At 46.1% G+C, this 20,597-nt stretch overlaps 1 protein-coding gene across 1 annotated transcript in view; it reads right to left on the bottom strand.

The window, feature by feature from the left end:
- Nucleotides 1–20,597, bottom strand: part of LOC122539512 (uncharacterized) — a 230,757-nt gene that overhangs the window by 192,951 nt on the left and 17,209 nt on the right. The window contains exon 5 of the mRNA XM_087994168.1: nt 15,908–16,049. Within this exon, the coding sequence (XP_087850294.1) occupies nt 15,908–16,049 (142 nt within the window). The remainder of the gene's footprint in view (nt 1–15,907; nt 16,050–20,597) is intronic.

Here is a 20,597-nt window from a genome sequence, read left to right as displayed (position 1 = left end):
TTGGATATAAAATTAGCTTGATGGTGGGAAGCAGAGGGTAATAGTGGAAGGATGCTTGAGGGACTGGTGGTCTCTGACTCGTGGAGTGTCTCAGGGGCCCACTACTATTTGTTATTAGATTAGATTAGATTAGATTACTTACAGTGTGGAAACAGGCCCTTCGGCCCAACAAGTCCACACGGCCCTGCCGAAGCGCAACCCACCCATACCCCTACATTTACCCCTTACCTAACACTACGGGCAATTTAGCATGGCCAATTCACCTGACCTGCACATCTTTGGACTGTGGGAGGAAACCGGAGCACCCGGAGGAAACCCACGCAGACAAGGGGAGAACGTGCAAACTCCACAGTCAGTCGCCTGAGGCAGGAATTGAACCAGGGTCTCCGGCGCTGTGAGGCAGCAGTGCTAACCATTGTGCCACCGTGCCGCCCGTTATCTATATCAATGATTTGGATGAGTATTTACAAGGCGTGACTAAGTTTGCTAAGGACATTAATATAGTTGGTATCGTGCACAGTGAGGAGGATTATCAGAAATTGCAGCAGGATCTTGATCAGCTGGGGAGGTAGGCTGAGAAATGGCAAATGGAGTTGAAGATAGATAAGTATGAGGTCTTGCAACTTGGAAAGTCAAATCAAGGTAGGAGTTTCATGGTGAATGGTGCAGCCTTAAGGAGTGTAATGGAACAGAGGGATCTTGGAGTTCAGATTCAGTTCTGTGAAAGTGGAGTCACAGGTAGGCAGGGTAGTGAAGGCGACTTTTGGCACACTGGTCTTCATCAGTCAGGGGATTGAGTATAGAACTGGAAGGTTATGTTGCAGTTATACAGGACGTTGGTGACGCCGCACTTGGAATATTGTGTTCAGTTTTGGTCACCTTGTTATCGGAAGGATGTTATTTCACTGGAAAAAAATGCAGAATAAATTTACAAGGATGTTGCCTGGACTCAATGTTCTGAGTTATTGAGAGAGGTTCGACAAGCAAAGACTTTTTTTCTTTCGATCATAGGAGTCTGAGGGGGGGAATCTTATATTGATTAAGATTAGATTACAGTGTGGAAACAGGCCCTTCAGCCCAACAAGTCCACACCGACCCGCTGAAGCGAAACCCACCCATACCCCTACATTTACCCCTTACCTAACACTACAGGCAATTTAGTATGGCCAATTCACCTGACCCTGCACATCTTTGGACTGTGGGAGGAAACCGGAGCACCCGGAGGAAACCCACGCAGACACGGGGAGAACGTGCAAACTCCACACAGTCAGTCGCCTGAGGCGGGAATTGAACCCGGGTCTCTGGTGCTGTGAGGCAGCAGTGCTAACCACTGTGCCACTGTGCCGCCCACGAATGATGTATAGGGTCATGAGAGGCATGGATAGGGTGAGTGCACTCAGTCTTTTTCCCAGGGTTGGTGAATCAAGGACTACAGAGCATCAGCTTACGGTTAAAGGGGAAAGAATAAAAGGGAACATGAGGGGCAATCATTTTACACAGAGGATGGGATGCATATGAAATAAGCTGCCAGTGTAAGTGGTTGAGGTGGGTACATTAATAACATTCAAAAGGTATTTGGACAAATACATGGATAGGAAAGGATTATAAGAATATGGGCCAAGTGCAGGGAAACGAGGTTAGCATGGACAGACATTTTGGTCAGCATGGACCAGTTTGGGCCAATAGGCCTGTCTCCGTGCTGTAAGACTCTGACTCTTTCACTAACCCTCCATCTCAATACCAAAACCTGCACTCTACCCATACCCTCTGATGCTTTAGTGCTTACTGATCTATTGATTTTTTTCTTAAACGTATTCATTAATCTGGCCTCCACGGCGTTCTGCAGTGGAGAATTCCAGAGGGTCACTGGAATGAAGATATTTTCCTCATTCTAGTTCTAAATGAGCTACCCCATATCCTGAGACCATCAACACTTTTGTTGAGCATCCTCCCATGGAAATTATCTTCGTGAATCCAGTCAGTCCTGCCCTGTCAGAGTTGATTGGAAGGGAAGCTTAGCAGGGAAGACAGTGGAGCAGCAATGGCAGGAGCTGCTGGAGGTGAGTCGAGAGTGTGGTGCTGGAAAAACACAGCAGGTCAGGCAGCATCTTGATGAAGAGCTTATGCCTGACCTGCTATACTTTTCCAGCACCACACTCTCAATGATCTCCAGCATCCACAGTCCTCACTTTCTCCTAATTTATTTCAATATTACTGCAAAGCCTTATTCAAGAATGCTTACTTTGAAGAACTTCTCCCCCTCTCTCTACAAAGATCTGAGAGTCCCTCTCTCACTGTACTCCCCACGTCCTCTCCTCTGTCCTGAAGCATTTCGAGAGGTGATCCAGGAATCACAGCAGAAATTCATCCAAAGGAAGAAGAAACATACTAAGGGAAGGATTAGGCAACTATGGCTGACAAGGGAAATCAGGCACAGCATAAAAGTAAAATTAAAAGCATATAATGTGGTGAAGGTTAGTGGGAAGCCAGAGTATTGGGAAGCCCTTAAAAACCAGCAGAGAACAACTAAATAAGCAAAATTGGGAGGGGAGATGAAGAAATATGAGAGTAAGCTAGCTACTATTAAAAAAGGTTGCAGGATTGTTTTTAGATATCTAAAAGATAAGAGAGGCAGGAGGCTGGAAAACCAGTAAAGGGGAAGAAAGAAATTGCTGAGGTGCAATATAGGTCCTTTGCATCAGTCTTCATGGTGGAAGACACCAATTGCAGACCCAAACTTCAACAGAGTCAGGAGACAGAGATGACTGTAGTGCCCATCACTCAGGAGAAGCTGCATGGAAGCTGAAAGGTCTGAAGATGGATAAATTACCTAGATTAGGTGGCTATCACCCAGGTTCTAAAGGAGACAGTGATCTTTCAGGAATTATTGGAGGCAAGGAAGACTGAAAAATGACAAACGTAACACCCCTATTTAAGATGGAAGGGGAGGCAGAAGACAGGTTGTGGTGGTGGCATATTAGCTGAGTGGTTAGCATTGCTGCCTCACAGTATCAGGGACCTAGGTTTGATTCCACCCCCAGGTGACTGTCTGTGTGGAGTTTGCCAATTCTCCCTGTGTCTGCATGAGTTTCCTCTGGCTGCTCTGGTTTCCTTCCACGGTCCAAAGATGTGCAGGTTAGGGTGAATTGGCCATGCTAAATTGTCCCATAGTGTCCAGGGATATGCAGGCTAGGTGAATTAGTGTTGCGAAATGCAGGTTACAGGGATAAGGTAAGGGGTGGGTCTGGATGGAATGTTCTTTGGAAGGTCGGTGTGGACTTGATGGGCCAAATGTCCTGCTTTCACACTGTAGGGGCCTGACCTCGGTTGTTGGTAAGATATTAGAAGACATTATTAAGGTTGGGATTGTGAAGTACTTGGAGGTGCATGGTAAAATAGGGCAGAGTCAGCATGGCTTCATCAAAGAAAGGTCATGCCTGGCAAATCTGTTAGAATTCTTTCAGCAAGTTAGATAAAGTAGAGTCAGCGGATGTGATCTATTTGGATTGAAGAGTAGAGATGGACTGCTGAGGCTACAAAGGTTCTAGTCAGACTGCATTTGGAATATTCAGAACTGTTTTAGGCCCTGTACTTAAGGAAGAATGTGTGGATGCTGGAGGCAGTCCAAGGGAGGTTTACAAGAATAATCCCAGGAGTGAAAAGATTGTCATATGAGGAGCAGTTAAGCACCCTGTGTCTATACTCAATGGTGTTTAGAAGGATGAAGGGGAGCTTACAGAAACTTGAAGAACACTGAGAGGTCTGGATACAGCAGATCTGGAGAAGATGTTTCCATTAGTAGGAGTGACTAGGACCCGAGGACACAACCTCAGAGTGATGGGAGGACCCTTTAAAACAGAGATGAGGAGGAACCTCTTCAGTGATAGAGTGGTTAATCTGTTGATCAAATTACCCCAGAGGGCTATGGTGGCCAATTCATTGAGTGTATTTAAGATGGAGACAGGTTCTTAATTATTTAGCAGATTAAGGGTCACATGACAACACAGAAAAATGGTGTTGAGAACGATATCAATCATGATTGAACCGTGGAGTAGACTCAATGGGTCAAATAACCTAATTCCTCCTATACCTTGTGGTCTTGAGATCTAATTTTATTAAGCTTTAATGAAATAATTCTTCTAAACTACATTAAATACAGGCTCAGTCAATCCAATCTCTCCTTGTACGCCAGACCTGCCATCCCAGGAACATCTTTGAGAGAAAAAATTCTTCCTCATCTCAATCTTAACTGGCACCCGTTAATTCTAATACTATGCTCACTGGCCTTAGACTCTTTCATGAGAGGAAACATCTTCTGAGCATTTACCCTCTCAAGACTATATGTTTCAATGAGATCACCATTCACTCTTCTAACTTCCAATGGATAGAATTCCAACCTGTTTAACCTTTGCTAATAAGGCAATCCCTCCATGCTGGGAATCATCCTATTGAACCTTCTCTGAACTGTCTCCAACAAAATAATACCTTTTCTTAAATAAAGAGGACAAAAACTGGTCACAGTACACCAGATGTGGTCTTACCAGCATCTTGTGCAGTTGCAATAAGACTTCCCTATCCTCATACTCCAAACTCCTGAAATAAGGGCCAACATTCCATTCGTCTTCCAGACTACCTGCTACACCTGTGTGTTTCATGCACAAATCCCCCTAAGTCTCTTTGTGTTGCAGCTTTTTAAAATTTAAATAATACAGGTTTTTTTTTTGCCTTTCCAAAATGGACAACTTTACATTTTTCCACATTATACTCCATTTGCCAACTTCTTGGCCACTTACTTAACCAATAAGGCGAGCCCCTCTGTAACTGGATCCTCGACTTGCTGACCAAAGACTGCAATCACCTCCTTCACTATAATCCTCAACACCGGTGCCCCGCAAAGCTGCGTACTCAGCCTTATAGTCCTTATATACTCTCAACTGTGTGAGCAAATTCTGCCACAAATCCATTTACAAGTTTGCTGACAACATTATCATTGTAGGTTAGATCTCAAACAACAATAAGACGATACAAGAAAGAGATTGAGTGTCTAGCGGTGTAGTGTAAAGACAACAATCTCTCCATCCATGTCAACAAAATGAAGGAGCTGGTCATTGACTTCAGGAAACAGTGTGGAGGGCACATCCTATCTGCATCAATGGTGCTAAGGTGGAGATGGTCAACGGCATCAAGTTCCCCTTGGGAGTGATGAAAACCAACAATCTGTCCTTATCCACCCATATCGCCGCGATAGTCAAGAAAGCACAACAATGCCTCTACTTCCTCATTTGGCATGTCACAAGGACCTGTTAGGGTAAAAGAAAAGGCTGGTAGGTATAGGGAATACTGGATGATGAAAGAAATTGAGGGTTTGGTGAAGTAAAAGGAAGCAAATGTCAGGTATAGACAGGATAGATCGAGTGAATCCTTAGAAGAGTATAAAGGCAGTAGGAGTATACTTGAAAGGGAAATCAGGAGGGCAAAAAGGGGACATGAGATAGCTTTGGCAAATAGAATTAAGGAGAATCCAAAGGGCTTTTACAAATACATTAAGGACAAAAGGGTAATTAGGGAGAGAATAGGGCCCTCAACGATCAGCAAGGCGGCCTTTGTGTGGAGCCGCAGAAAATGGGGAAGATAGTAAATGAGTATTTTGCATCAGTATTTACTGTGGAAAAGGACATGGAAGATATAGAACGTAGGGAAATAGATGGTGACACCTTGAAAAAGGTCCACAATTCAGAGGAGGAAGTGCTGGATGTCTTGAAAGCATGAAGGTGCATAAATCCCCAGGACCTGATCAGACGTACCCGTGAATTCTGTGGGAAGCTAGGAAAATGATTGTTGGGCCTCTTGCTGAGATATTTGTATCATCGATAGTCACAGGTGAGGTGTCAGAAGTCTGGAGGTTGGCTAACGTGGTGCCACTGTTTAAGAAGGGTGGTAAGGACAAGGCAGGGAAGTATAGACCAGTGAGCCTGACCTCGGTGGTGAGCAAGTTGTTGGAGGGAATCCTGAGGGACAGGATGTACATGTATTTGGAAAGGCAAGGACTGATTAGGAATAGTCAACATGGCTTTGTGCGTGGGAAATCATGCCTCACAAACTTGATTGAGTTTTTTTGAAGAAGTAACAAAGAGGATTGATGAGGGCAGAGCTGTAGATGTGATCTATATGGACTTCAGTAAGGCATTCGACAGGGTTCCCCATGGGAGAATGGTGAGCAAGGTTAGATCTCACGGAATACAGGGAGAACTAGCCATTTGGATACAGAACTGGCTCAAAAGTAGAAGACAGAGGTGGTGGTGGAGGGTTGTTTTTCAGACTGGAGGCCTGTGACCAGTGGAGTGCCACAAGGATTGGTGCTGGGTCCGCTACTTTTCATCATTTATATAAATGATTTGGATGTGAGCACAAGAGGTATAGTTAGCAAGTTTGCAGATGACACCAAAATTGGAGGTGCAGTGGACAGCGAAGAAGGTTACCTCAGATTACAAAGGGCTTTTGAGCAGATGGGCCAATGGGCTGAGGAGTGGCAGATGGAGTTCAGTCTAGATAAATGTGAGGTGCTGCATTTTGAGAAAGCAAATCTTAGCAGGACTTATACACTTAATGGTAAGGTCCTAGGGTGTGTTGCTGAACAAAGAGACCTTGGAGTGCAGGTTCATAGCTCCTTGAAAGTGGAGTCGCAGGTAGATAGGATAGTGAAGAATGTGTTTGGTATGCCTTCCTGTATTGGTCAGAGTATTGAGTACAGGAGTTGGGAGGTCATGTTGCAGCTGTACAAGACATTGGTTAGACCACCTTTGGAATATTGCGTGCAATTCTGGTCTCCTTCCTATCGGAAAATGTTGTGCAACTTGAAAGGATTCAGAAAAGATTTACAAGCTGGGGCTGTTTTCCCTGGAGTGTCAGAGGCTGAGGGGTGACCTTATAGAGGTTTACAAAATTATGAGGGGTATAGATAGGGTAAATAGATAGTCTTTTCCCTGGGATGGGGGTGTGCAGAACTAGATGGAATAGGTTTAGGGTGGGAGGGGAAAGATATAAAAGAGACCTAAGGGGTAACTTTTTCACGCAGAGGGTGGTAGGTGTATGGAATGAGCTGCCAGAGGAAGTGGTGGAGGCTGGTACAATTGCAACATTTAAAAGGCATTTGGATAGATATATGAATAAGAAGGGCTTGGAGGGATATTACTGAAAATGTGTTGCTGGAACAGCGCAGCAGGTCAGGCAGCATCCAGGGAACAGGAGAATCGACGGTTCGGGCATAAGCCCTTCTTCAGGAGGGATATTGGCCAGGTGCTGGCAGGTGGGACTAGATTGGGTTGGGATATCTGGTCAGCTCTATGACTATGACTCTAATCAATTTTTACAGATGCACTATAGAAGACACTATCTCGATGCAGGTAAAAACAATGACTGCAGATGCTAGAAACCAGATTTTGGATTAGTGGTGCTGGAAGAGCACAGCAGTTCAGGCAGCATCTAAGGAGCAGCAAAATCGACGTTTTGAGCAAAAGTCCTTCATCAGGAATAAAGGGCTTTTGCCCGAAACGTCGATTTTGCTGCTCCTCAGATGCTGCCTGAACTGCTGTGCTCTTCCAGCATCACTAATCCAAAATCCACTATCTCGATGCAACACAGTGTGGCGTGGCAACTGCTCTTCCCAAGAAACAATGGAGAGTTCTGAACACAAACCAGTCCATTTCACAAACCAGCCTTCCATCCACTGATTCCATCTATACTTCCCACTGTCTTGAGAAAGCAATCAACATAATCAAAAAGCCCTCCCACTCTGGTTATGCTCACTTGCACTCTCTTCCCTCAGACAGAAGGTATAAAAATTTGAATATACATATGAACAGATTCAAGGACTTCTTCTCTCCTATTATCAGACGTCTGAACGGACCTGTCAAACATTAGTTCTGATCTCTCTTTCTCTGCAGCTGTAACATTGTATTCTGCATTCCATTCTAAAATGCACTTTGTATGAAATGATCTGCTAGTACAGCATGCAAAACTACATTTTTCACTAGCTTCGTATATGTGACAAGAATAAATCAACTTCTGCATCCCCTTCACAATATGCTTTTCCACCCATTCTTGTGTTGTTTGCAAATTCGGCTATAGTTCTAAGAACAAAGAAAATTATAGCATAGGAACCAGCCCTTCAGCCATCCCACCTATCCAGATCCTCTACCTAAACCTGTTGCCTATTTTCTAAGGGTCTGTAACCCTTTGCTCCCTGCTCATTCATGTATCTGTCCAGATACATCTTAAATTACACTACCGTGGCCGCTTCTATCACCTCCGTTGGCAACGCGTTCCAGGCATCCACCACCCTCTGCATAAAGAACTTTCCATGCATATCTCCCCTAAACTTTTCCCCTCTCACCTTGAACTCATGACCTTAGTAAGTGGCTCCCCCACACTGAGAAAAAGCTTCTTGCTATCCACCCTCTCTTGACGTTGCAGACCCCAATCAGATGCATCCTCAACCTCCATCTTTCTAATGAACATAATCCTAATCTACTTAACCTCTCTTCATAGCTAGCGCCCTGCATACCAAGAAACATCCTGGTGAACCTCCTCTGCACCCTCGCCAAAGCATCCACATCCTTCTGCGCCCTTTGCACCCATTTGCTCCCTTCCTCAGAGTGATTGATATATATTGTAAGCAGTTGCAGTCCCAGGACAGATCCCTTGGAACCCATTGATCACAGGTTGGCAACCTGAAAAAGAACCCTTTTTCCCCACTTGCTATTACCTGCCCATGAACCAATTCTCTATTCATGCCAATACATTAGCTCCAACACCATGGGCCCTAATGGTATAATTAACACTGTGTGAGATTCCTTATTGAACACCTTCTGGGAGTCCAAATACAAGATATCTACTAGTTGCCTCCATCCACTCTGGTTCAGACCACCTCAAAGATCTTTAATAAACTAGTCAGTCACCGTTTCCTTTTCATGAAGCCATGGTGACTCTGCTCAATTAATTAATGATTTTCCAAATGTACTGCTATTACTTCCTTCATAATTGATTCTAATATTTTCCAATTGCAGATATTCGGCTAATCAGCCTACACCCACCTACTTTTCGCTTCTCTTCTTTTTGCATTTGGGTGTCACATTGGCAGTTTTCCAATCCTCCAGCACTTTTCCAGAATCTTTCAAAAATTACAACCAACGTATTCATTACCTCTGCTACGAAATCGTTTAGGATGCTTGTATGCAAGGCATGAGGGCCAGGGGACTTATCATAGAATCCTCATAGTGTGGAAACAGGACATTTGGCCCATCTAGTCTATGAGGAGAAAGTGTGGTCTGCAGATGAAGGAGATCAGAGCTGAAAATGTGTTGCTGGAAAAGCGCAGCAGGTCAGGCAGCATCCAGGGAACAGGAGAATCGACATTTCGGGCATAAGCCCTTCTTCAGGAATGAGGAAAGTTTGTCCAGCAGGCTAAGATAAAAGGAAGGGAGGAGGGACTTGGGGGAGGGGTGTCGGAAATGTGATAGGTGGAAAGAGGTCAAGGTGAGGGTGATAGGTCAGACTGGGGTGGAGGTGGAGAGGTCGGGAAGAAGATTGCAGGTTAGGAAGGCGGTGCTGAATTTGATGGATTTGACTGAGACAGGGTGGGGGGAGGGGAAATGAGGAAACTGGTGAAATCCGAGTTCATCCCTTGTGTTTGGAGGGTTCCTAGCCGGAAGATGAGGCGTTCTTCCTCCAACCGTCGTTTCGCTGTGGTCTGACGATGGAGGAGTCCAAAGACCTGCATATCCTTGGTGGAGTGGGAGGGGGAATTGAAATGTTGAGCTACAGGGTGGTTGGGTTGGTTGGTCCGGGTGTCCCAGAGGTGTTCTCTGAAACGCTCCGCAAGTAGCCGGCCTGTCTCCCCAATATAGAGGAGGCCACATCGGGTGCAGAGGATGCAATAGATGATGTGTGTGGAGGTGCAGGTGAATCTGTGGCGGATATGGAAGTTTCCTTTGGGGCCTTGGAGGGAGGTGAGGGGGGAGGTGTGGGCGCAAGTCTTGCACCTCCTGCGGTTGCAGGGGAAGGTGCCGGGAGTGGAGGTTGGGTTGGTGGGGGGTGTGGATCTGACGAGGGAGTCACGGAGGGAGTTGTCTTTACGGAATGCAGATAGGGGAGGGGAGGGAAATATATCCTTGGTGGTGGGGTCCGTTTGGAGGTGGCGGAAATGACGGCAGATGATGCGCTGTACATGGAGATTGGTGGGGTGGTAGGTGAGGACCAGTGGGGTTCTGTCCTGGTGGCGGTTGGAGTGGGCGGGGCTCAAGGGCGGAGGAGCGGGAAGTGGAAGAGATGCGGTAGAGGGCATCGTCGACCACGTCGGGGGGGAAATTGCGGTCCTTGAAGAAGGAAGCCATCTGGGTTGTACGTTTTTGGAACTGGTCCTCCTGGGAGCAGATGCGGCGGAGACGAAGGAATTGGGAGAATGGGATGGCGTTTTTACAGGGGGCAGGGTGGGAGGAGGTGTAGTCCAGGTAGCTGTGGGAGTCGGTCGGTTTGTAGTAGATGTCCGTGTTAATTCGGTCGCCTGAGATAGAAATAGAAAGGTCGAGGAAGGGGAGGGAGGAGTCTGATACGGTCCAGGTGAATTTGAGGTCGGGGTGGAAGGTGTTGGTGAAGTGGATGAACTGTTCAACCTCCTCGTGGGAGCACGAGGCGGCGCCGATACAGTCATCGATGTAGCAGAGGAAAAGGTGGGGGGTGGGGCCAGTGTAGTTGCGGAAGATGGACTGTTCCACATATCCTCCGAAGAGGCAGGCATAGCTGGGGCCCATGTGGGTGCCCATGGCTACTCCTTTCGTTTGGAGGAAGTGGGAGGATTGGAAAGAGAAGTTGTTCAGGGTGAGGACCAGTTCAGTCAGTCGAAGGAGGGTGTCAGTGGAAGGGTACTGATCAGTACGGCGGGAAAGGAAGAAGCGGAGGGCTTTGAGTCCTTCGTGATGGGGGATGGAGGTGTACAGGGACTGGATGTCCATGGTGAAGATAAGGCGTTAGGGACCGGGGAAGCGAAAATCATGGAGGAGGTGGGAGGGCATGGGTGGTGTCCCAAACGTAGGTGGGGAGTTCTTGGACTAAGGGGGACAGGACCGTGTCAAGGTATGCGGAGATGAGTTCGGTGGGGCAGCAGCAGGCGGAGACAATTGGTCGGCCGGGGCAGTCAGGTTTGTGGATTTTGGGCAGGAGGTAGAAGCGGGCCGTGCGGGGTTGTGGGACTATGAGGTTGGAGGCGGTGGATGGGAAATCCCCCGAGGTGATGAGGTTATGGATGGTCTGGGAGATGATGGTTTGGTGGGGGGGGGGGGGGGTGGGGTCATGGTCAAGGGGGCAGTAGGAGGAGGTATCTGCGAGCTGGTGTTTGACCTCAGCGGTGTAAAGGTTGGTGCGCCAAACTACTACCGCGCCTCCCTTGTCTGCTGGTTTGATAGTGAGGTTGGGGTTGCAACGGAGGGAGTGGAGGGCTGCGTGTTCCGAGGGTGAGAGGTTGGAGTGGGTGAGAGGGGTGGGGGAGTTCAGATGGCGGTTAATATCGCGACGGCAGTTGGCTATGAAGAGATCGAGGGCAGGTAGGAGGCCAGCACGGGGTGTCCAGGTGGATGGGGTGTGTTGGACGCATGAGAAGGGGTCGTCAGAGGGTGGGCGAGAGTCTTGGTTGAAGAAGTAGGCGCGGAGGCGAAGGTGGCGGAAGAATTGTTCGATGTCACGCTGTGTGTTGAACTAATTAATCCGAGAGCGTAGGGGAATGAAGGTGAGGCCTCTGCTGAGGACTGATCCTTCATCCTCAGAGAGGGGTAGGTCTGGAGGGATGGTGAAAACACGGCAGGGCTGGGAGCTAGGACCTGGTGTGGGGGTGGGGTTAGGCCTGGGGGCGGGGACGGAGATCGGCGTGGGGGCGGGGTTGGGCGTGGTGATGGCGATCGGCGAAGGGGCGGGGTTAGACGTGGTGACGGATATAGGCGTGGGGGCGGGGTTAGACATGCAGTCGGAGATCGGCGAAGGGGTGGGGTTAGGCGTGGTGATGGAGATCGTCATGGGGGCGGGGTTAGGCGTGGTGACGGAACTCGGCGGGGGGGCAGGGTTAGGCGTGGAGATCAGTGTGGGGGCGGAGACACATGCAGCATTGTGGTCGTGTAGGTTAGTAACGTCACTGGGGGCGGAAGTGGCTGTGGCGACCACAGAGACAGAGTTATTCCCCATAGCCGCGGAGGTCGTGAATCTGTCGGCGATTGTCTTCATGGCGATCGTGGAGGCGGTTGTCTGGGCGGCGATCGCGGAGGCTGCGAGGTCGGTGGGGGCGGAAATGACGTCATCGGCGGCGGCGGCTATTGCCGCGGGCGATGTAGCGGCCGCGTGTGTAATGGCGCCAGACTGATTTCGGAGGCCGATGGAAGATTCTGGAACAGTTGAGGAACCCAGAGTGTGGGGGTAAGTACGTGAAAGTTTTTGGTACTTACTGTCTTTGATTTCCGATATGGCCAGGAAGAACTGTTTGTTTAGTTTATGGATCCTTCAGTGGATGAAGAACAGTAGAGGTCCTTTGCAGGTCTGTGAGAGTGTTGTCCTGAGCTGGGGTAGGTCGAGTTGCAGGGAATGTAGGTAGCGGCGCATGGCTGCAAGCGTGGAGCGGAGGATCCGGAGGGAGGTCTGTTGCTGGAGGCTTCGGATTTGTTATAGGTACTGGATGTCCTGGTTGGGTCCAAGTTTTGTTGGTCGGAACGTAGTCCGGAGTCCGTGCGGGATAAGTCGGTTCCGTAGGCAGGTGCTGAGGAAGGAGATATGGCTGTGGTAGCGAGTCTGTTTGAGAATGTGGCTGAAGAGCTTCTGTGCAGAGGAGATGACCTGGGGGGTGCAGTGAGAGAGGGACTCACTGAAATCTTTGTAGAGGGAGGAAGAGAGCTTCTTCAAGGAAGGCATCCTTGTAAGAGGATTCGCAGTAGGTTGAAATCTTTGAGGAGAAAGTGAGGTCTGCAGATGAAGGAGATCAGAGCTGAAAATGTGTTGCTGGAAAAGCGCAGCAGGTCAGGCTGCATCCAGGGAACAGGAGAATCGACGTTTCGGGCATAAACCCTTCTTCAGGAATGAGGAAGGTTTGTTCAGCAGGCTAAGATAAAAGGTAGGGAGGGGTTCGGAAGGGGGAGGGGTTCGGAAATGTGATAGGTGGAAAGAGGTCAAGGTGAGGGTGATAGGTCAGACTGGGGTGGGGGCGGAGAGGTCAGGAAGAAGATTGCAGGTTAGGAAGGCGGTGCTGAATTCGATGGATTTGACTGAGACAAGGTGTGGGGAGGGGAAATGAGGAAACTGGTGAAATCCGAGTTCATCCCTTGTGGTTGGAGGGTTCCTAGGCGGAAGATGAGGCACTCTTCCTCCAACCGTCGTGTTGTTATGGTCTGGCGATGGAGGAGTCCAAAGACCTGCAAATCCTTGGTGGAGTGGGAGGGGGAGTTAAAGTGTTGAGCCACAGGGTGGTTGGGTTGGTTGGTCCGGATGTCCCAGAGGTGTTCTCTGAAACGCTCCGCAAGTAGGCAGCCTGTCTCCCCAATATAGAGGAGGCCACATTGGGTGCAGAGGATGCAATAGATGATGTGTGTGGAGGTGCAGGTGAATCTGTGGCGGATATGGAAGTTTCCTTTGGGGCCTTGGAGGGAGGTGAGGGGGGAGGTGTGGGCGCAAGTCTTGCACCTCCTGCGGTTGCAGGGGAAGGTGCCGGGAGTGGAGGTTGGGTTGGTGGGGGGTGTGGATCTGACGAGGGAGTCACGGAGGGAGTTGTCTTTACGGAATGCTGATAGGGGAGGGGAGGGAAATATATCCTTGGTGGTGGGGTCCGTTTGGAGGTGGCGGAAATGACGGCAGATGATGCGCTGTACATGGAGATTGGTGGGGTGGTAGGTGAGGACCAGTGGGATTCTGTCCTGGTGGCGGTTGGAGTGGGCGGGGCTCAAGGGCGGAGGAGCGGGAAGTGGAAGAGATGCGGTAGAGGGCATCGTCGACCACGTGAAATTGCGGTCCTTGAAGAAGGAGGCCATCTGGGTTGTACGTTTTTGGAACTGGTCCTCCTGGGAGCAGATCTAGTCTATACCAACCCTCCAAGGAGCTTCCCATCCATACCCAACCCTATCTCGGTAACCCTGCATTCCCATGGCCAATCCACCTAGCCAGCAAATCCTTGGACACCAATGATAATTTAGCATGGCCAATCCACCTAACCTGCACATCTTTGGTAAGTGGGAGGAAACTGGAGCACCTGGAGTAAACTCATGTTGATAGGAAGAATGTGCAAACTCCACACACAATCGCCTGAGGCTGGAATCAAACTCAGGTGGTGTTGTGAAGAAGCAAAACACTCAGCCACTAAGCCACATTTTGCCCCATTCATTTGTCTAATACCACTTCTCCAGTGATGGTGATGATAGTTAATTCCTCTTCTATACTCTAGTGTTAATGGAATGTTCAAAATATCTTGCAATACAAATACTGATTAAACATATCTGTTTAACTCCTCTGCCATTTCCCTTGTTCCTGTAACTATCTTGCCAGAATTATTTTCTAAGGGGCTTATGTTCTCTTTCTTTTTATACATTTAAAGAAACTCTTACTGTCAGTTCGCTTTTCCTCACTAGTTTGCACTCATAGTTTTATTTTCTCTGTATTTATTATCTTTTTAGTCCTTTTTTGCTACATTCTTAATTTAACCTGCATGCTTGCTTTCAGTGACTGGTATACAAGGACATTCAAGTCCTTTTGCACATCAACATTTCCTAATCTATCAACATTTAAATAGTGTTCTGCCCTTTCTATTTTTCCTACTTAAGAACTCAAGGTTTTCAACCATAAATTATCTCAAGAAGGTGACTTAAAAGAAGTTCTGGGATTTACATATTAATGAACTGAAACCTGCAACCCATTCTAAAAGATGAAAGACTTAACTATCCAGGTTTGTTCAATATATCACTGTATGACACTGTAATATTTTGCTATAAATTCTGTGTTGTATGATCTTATACTCCACAATCACCTGATGAAGGAAGGCACTCTGAAAGCTAGTGCTTCCAAATAAACCTGTTGGATTATAACCTGGTGTTGTGGGATTTTTAACTTTGTCCACCCCAGTCCAACCCCGGCTCTGCCACATCATACCTTTTAAATGTTGTAAAATTGTACAACTTCCTCTGGCAGCTCATTCCAAACACGTACCACCTTTTGCATGAAAACTTTGCCCCTTAGATCCCTTTTAAATCTTTCCCCTCTCACCCTAAATCTATGTCCTCAACTTCTGGACTCCCCCTACCTCAGGGAAAAGACCTTGTCTATTTAACCTATCCATTACTCTCATGATTTTATAAACCTCCATAAGGTCCCAATGTACTAACCAATAAAGACAAGGGTATCAAATGCCTTCTTCACTATTCTGTCTACCTCACTCCACTTTCAAGAAACTATGAATCTGCACTCCAAGGTCTCTTTGTTTGGCAATACTCCCTAGGACCTAATCATTAAGTGCATAAGTCCTGCCATGATTTGCCCTACCAAAATGCAGCACCTCGCATTTATTTAAATTGAACTCCATCTGCCACTCCTCAGCCCACTGACCAACCTGATCAATATCCTGTTGTAACCTGAGTTTATCTTTTTTGCTGTCCAATAGACTACCAATTTTGGTGTCATCTGTAAACTTACTAACTAAACCCCCTCTATTCACATCCAAATACTTTATATAAATAATAAAACTGAGTAAATCTCTTCTACCCTCTTTCTTGAGAATTGACATCTTTAATTTCTGTTTATGGTAATGTTTTGCTCATCATAAAAAGCTTTCTGGAAAAGTTAAAATTTAAACTAATGATTACCCATTCATTTATCTCAAATTATGACTACATACCCTGGCTTGCATATGCAGCCTTCTTCACATACTTCCGTGCAGGGCATCTGTTTGTAGATCTGGTTCTCACAGCTTGGCTCACATATCTTTCCAGTGTTATTATTTGTGCAGTAAGTGTACTCTTCTTCTTGAATGCACAGCTCTAAAAAGTATTAAAGAATACAAAAACCATGATATGCATTGTCTAAAATCAAGTTTTATTACACCTCTCTCTCCTCTGTCAAAATCACCCTTAATACCGAAAAACAAATACACCACCTGGTTTCTCCTTTTTCCCTCTTAGGATATGAATGTCACTGGCAAGGCCAATATTTAATGGCCAATCCAATTGCTCTTGCATAGGTGTTAAAAAGAGATATAAAGTCATAAATTTTCATCTTGCACAAATCAGGACTGAAACCCAAGCAAATCAAAATTCAAAAGAAATGACAATTTATGCAGTGTGAAAATATGGAATCCCTTGGTTTGAATTCCAACCACAGTCCCACCAATCAGCACTCATTACAAATAGCAATTCCTCCGTTTTTGCCTATTTACTTATGGGATATGGGCTTCTCTGACTAGGCCAGCATTTATTGCCCATCCCTAATTGCCCAGAGGGCAGTTAAGAGTTACACAGGGAGAAGATACAGAAGCCTGAATACACGCACCAGCAGGTTCAGGAACAGATTCTTCCCAGTTATTATTAGACTGATGAATGGACACTTTTGCCTCAAATAATGCCAATCTGGCTAATGTTGATGTCACCTAGTGCATGTCCTGTGCAATATAAACTGTATGCCTCTGTCTAAGTCTTTTTGATGTGTACATCCTTGCTTACTATGATCTGGGTGCGTTGCTCATAAACAGAATTTTTCACTGTACTTCGGTATACGTGACAATAAATAAATCAACCAATCAACACATTGCTGTGGGTTTGGAGTCACATGTAGGCCAGACCAGGTAAGGACATAGATTCCTTTCCTCAAAGTACATTAGTAAACCAGATGGGCTTTTCCAACAATCAACAATGGTCATCATTAGACCCTTAATTCCAGATTCTTTATTGAATTCAAATTTAAATTCTGTAATGGCAAGATTTAAACCTGCATCCCTAGAATATTAGCTGAATTCCTGGATTCATAGTCTAGCAGTAATACCAGTTAGTTCTGGACTTCCAAGTACAGTAAACTATTTGGTATCCAGCACGCATGGAGAATGGTGGATGCCAGTTACATGAACCTGCTCATTGTAGCCAAGACCACTCGTAAGTACTCGAGAGAGAGATGCAGAGAGGTAACCAAAAGATCAATTCCTAAAGTGAGAAGACCTATTCCTGCAGACTGCCGATTGCATGAGAATTGCAGATAACTGGGTATCAGATAATGGGGACTTTACTGTAATTACTAGAATTTTGAGGATTTCTGAAGAATAATCAAACTGGACTCAAGGTATTAATTCTATTCTTCTCCACAGAAGCTGTCAAATCTGCTGGGTTTCTCCAGCATTCTCTATGTTTGTATTAGTTCTCATAAAAAAATCAGTAATGTGCTAATGAGACTTTATAAAGCTGTAGTAGGCACCATTTAGAATACTGTATCCAATTTTGGGCCCCACACCTCAGGAAGCACACACTGGCACTGGAGCATGTCCAACAGAGATTCACATGGATGGTCCCCGGAATGGTAGGCCTAACATATAATGATCGGCTGAGGATCCTGGGATTGTATTCTTTAGAGTTTAGAAGGTTGAGGGGAGATCTAATAGAAACTTACAAGATGATGTATGGCTTAGAAAGGGTGGATGCTGGGAAGTTGTTTCCGTTAGGCGGGAAGACTAGCACCTGTGGGCACAGCCTTAGAATTAGACGGGGTAAATTTAGAACAAAAATGAGGAGACATTTCTTCAGCCAGAGAATAGTGGGCCTGTGGAATTCATTGCCACAGAGAGCAGTGGAGGATGAGAAATTAAATGTCTTCAAGGCAGAGATTGATAAATTCTTGATCTCGCAAGGAATTAAGGGATACGGGGAGAGTGCGGGTAAGTGTAGTTGAAATGCCCATTGGCCATGATTAAATGGCAGAGTGGACTCGATGGGCCAAATGGCCTAACTTCCACTCCCATGTCTTATTGTTTTATACTTAGTATGGTGCAAGTGAGCTGCATTGTTCAGTAAACTTGCTGCAGCTCATCTGATTCAATGTACTGCAGTGGTTTTGGTATAACCAAGTGGCTTTTGAAGCCACTTCAAAGTCGACCACCTTGAGTTTCTGAATTCTTCCAGCCCCTGAAGGATACTGGCAATGGTGAGTTAGTTGGGAAAATATGGTAAGATTGGATAAACTAAATTCTCAGCAGAAAAGAAACTTATATTTTCCATCATGGAAACAGTGAGATGAGTTTTGCTTGGCATGAGGCCAATTTGCTGCATTTATATCTCTAACTTTAACTCATTAATCTGCCTTTTGCTATTCTCTCTCATGATGGAGAGCAACTAAATAAAGACAATTCCAGACATGAAAATCAGAGTGAATTCCTGGAGGCTCCAAGCCACCACTTGCTCCTCCTGTCCACCATTTTGGCCAGCAGTCCCTAATATCTCAAATAAGCTCTATGAGCAGCATCCACCTGCACCTCTGATCCACATAAATATAACCTCATCACGTCATCATGGCACATTTTGGACTAATGTGCAATACAGTTCACCACTTCAATGCTGCACTTTGGAGTGAAATAGCACTTTACTTTTTCTCACTTTTGGGACATGGATGTCATTCATTTGCTTGCATTTCTTGTCCTTCCCTAGTTGCCTTTGGTGATGGTAAGCTGCACTTCCTGAACCGCTGCAGTTCACATGCCATAGGTTAACACACAGTGCCCTTAGGGAGGAAACTGCAATTGTAATGCAGCTGATAGGCTGCTTTGCACACATGGACAGACACATCTCATGCATCGGAACAGGATACATCTTAGGACTCTTAACTTAGTCTTTTAGAGCTCACTCTGCACGTTCTTGGATGCTCACATCATTGCTGCCTTGCTTGGCTTACCTTTTTGCACACTGCCGTATCATTTAGTACTTTCAACGTAATGTAACTTATAGTCTTGTATCCTACAACAGACACAAAATCAGGCAGCTTGTCATGTTGGCAGCAGTGATCAGTGAAGGAGGTGGACATGCTATGCCAATAAGGTGTTATGCCAATTGTGCTATGCCAGTGTCATACCTGCAACATGTGTTACATGCCAACATACTGCATCAATCAAACGGCCATGTCTCAAAATCTAAGTCGTGCAGTCCTCAGTCAAGTCAAAGGAACAGTCATCCTTCAGGGTGTACTGGCTCACTAATCAAGGTCATTGACCAATATTAGTCCAGGGGTTTGGGATAGGATTGATCACATGGTAATGGTGGTCAAAGTTAGACATTTTGTACAATTACAGTTCAGGTAGTGGCCATGATTAGTTCTACAGGTCCAATACAACTGGACGGGGGATTTATAAGTAAGTCAGCTGGGAGGTGCACAGAGATTAATCAGGAATATATAGTCACTTGCAGTCGTGGCTGTCCTTCTAAGTTGGTCGGGGGGTTGGGCTACAGTTATTCCTGAACAATAACAAGATATTAGGCTATCCTGATAGTTAGGGAAATAGTACACTTTCCTTACACAGAATTCAACCATGACATGGTCCTAAGGACAGGTAACCTGTGTAGCTTGATTTTTGTAGTTGTAGTTATAGTGTCAGTTGATCAGACAGGCGATGATGTAAAGTGGCAATACATTTATGAATGTGTGATTCTATTTCTAATGAAGTGTCATTCATTCCACCTATGTGCACTCAGAAGATTAGATTAGATTAGATTACTTACAGTGTGGAAACAGGCCCTTCGGCCCAACAAGTCCACACCGACCCGCCGAAGCGCAACCCACCCATACCCCTACATTTACCCCTTTTAACCTAACACTACAGGCAATTTAGCACGGCCAATTCACCTGACCCGCACATTTTTGGACTGTGGGAGGAAACCGGAGCACCCGGAGGAAACCCACGCAGACACGGGGAGAATGTGCAAACTCCACACAGTCAGTCGCCTGAGTCGGGAATTGAACCCAGGTCTCTGGCGCTGTGAGGCAGCAGTGCTAACCACTGTGCCACCGTGCCGCCCACTTAAACATATTTTTTTTTTCAAAAGGTTTTCTTCCTTGTTTCCCTCATACTACATTTGCTGACAAGGATTTCTCGTGGCCAGTTACTAAAGACCTGATGCACAGGTCTATAAAGATGGTGTTAAAGCCAGTGCCAAACATCCCAGATGGTTCTGACAGTGGCTAGTGTTTTTACTGCTGGTGAGTGCTCAACAGCCACAGATATATGCTGCAGTCATAATTCGGTAAGCAGTATAAATTATGTGAGTACTATGGTAGAGCACGTTGAGGGAAATCCTCCATGAAACTCCACAAAACTAATATCTAGACGATTTATGGTACAATTCAGCTGAGAGTCAAATGAAGACTAGTCCAGGTAAGGACAGTAGACTACTTTTGCTAAAGGATATCAGTGAATAAAAAGCAAAGAATAATATAGCAAAGGAACAAGCCCCTCCGCCAACCAAGACTGCACCTATTCCTAATCCTTATTTAGAACCACCACCCATTGCCCATAAATGGTTTAAATCTCCCTGTTCATCTCTCATTCATGTTTATGATTG

Source organism: Chiloscyllium plagiosum, unplaced genomic scaffold, assembly GCF_037043375.1.
Source record: "Chiloscyllium plagiosum isolate Xiang-an unplaced genomic scaffold, Cpla_swu_hap1 HiC_scaffold_2, whole genome shotgun sequence".
NCBI classification, from domain to species: domain Eukaryota; kingdom Metazoa; phylum Chordata; class Chondrichthyes; order Orectolobiformes; family Hemiscylliidae; genus Chiloscyllium; species Chiloscyllium plagiosum.
The sequence above is the reverse complement of the archived record's forward strand: the minus strand, read 5'-3'. Positions and strand labels throughout refer to the sequence as shown.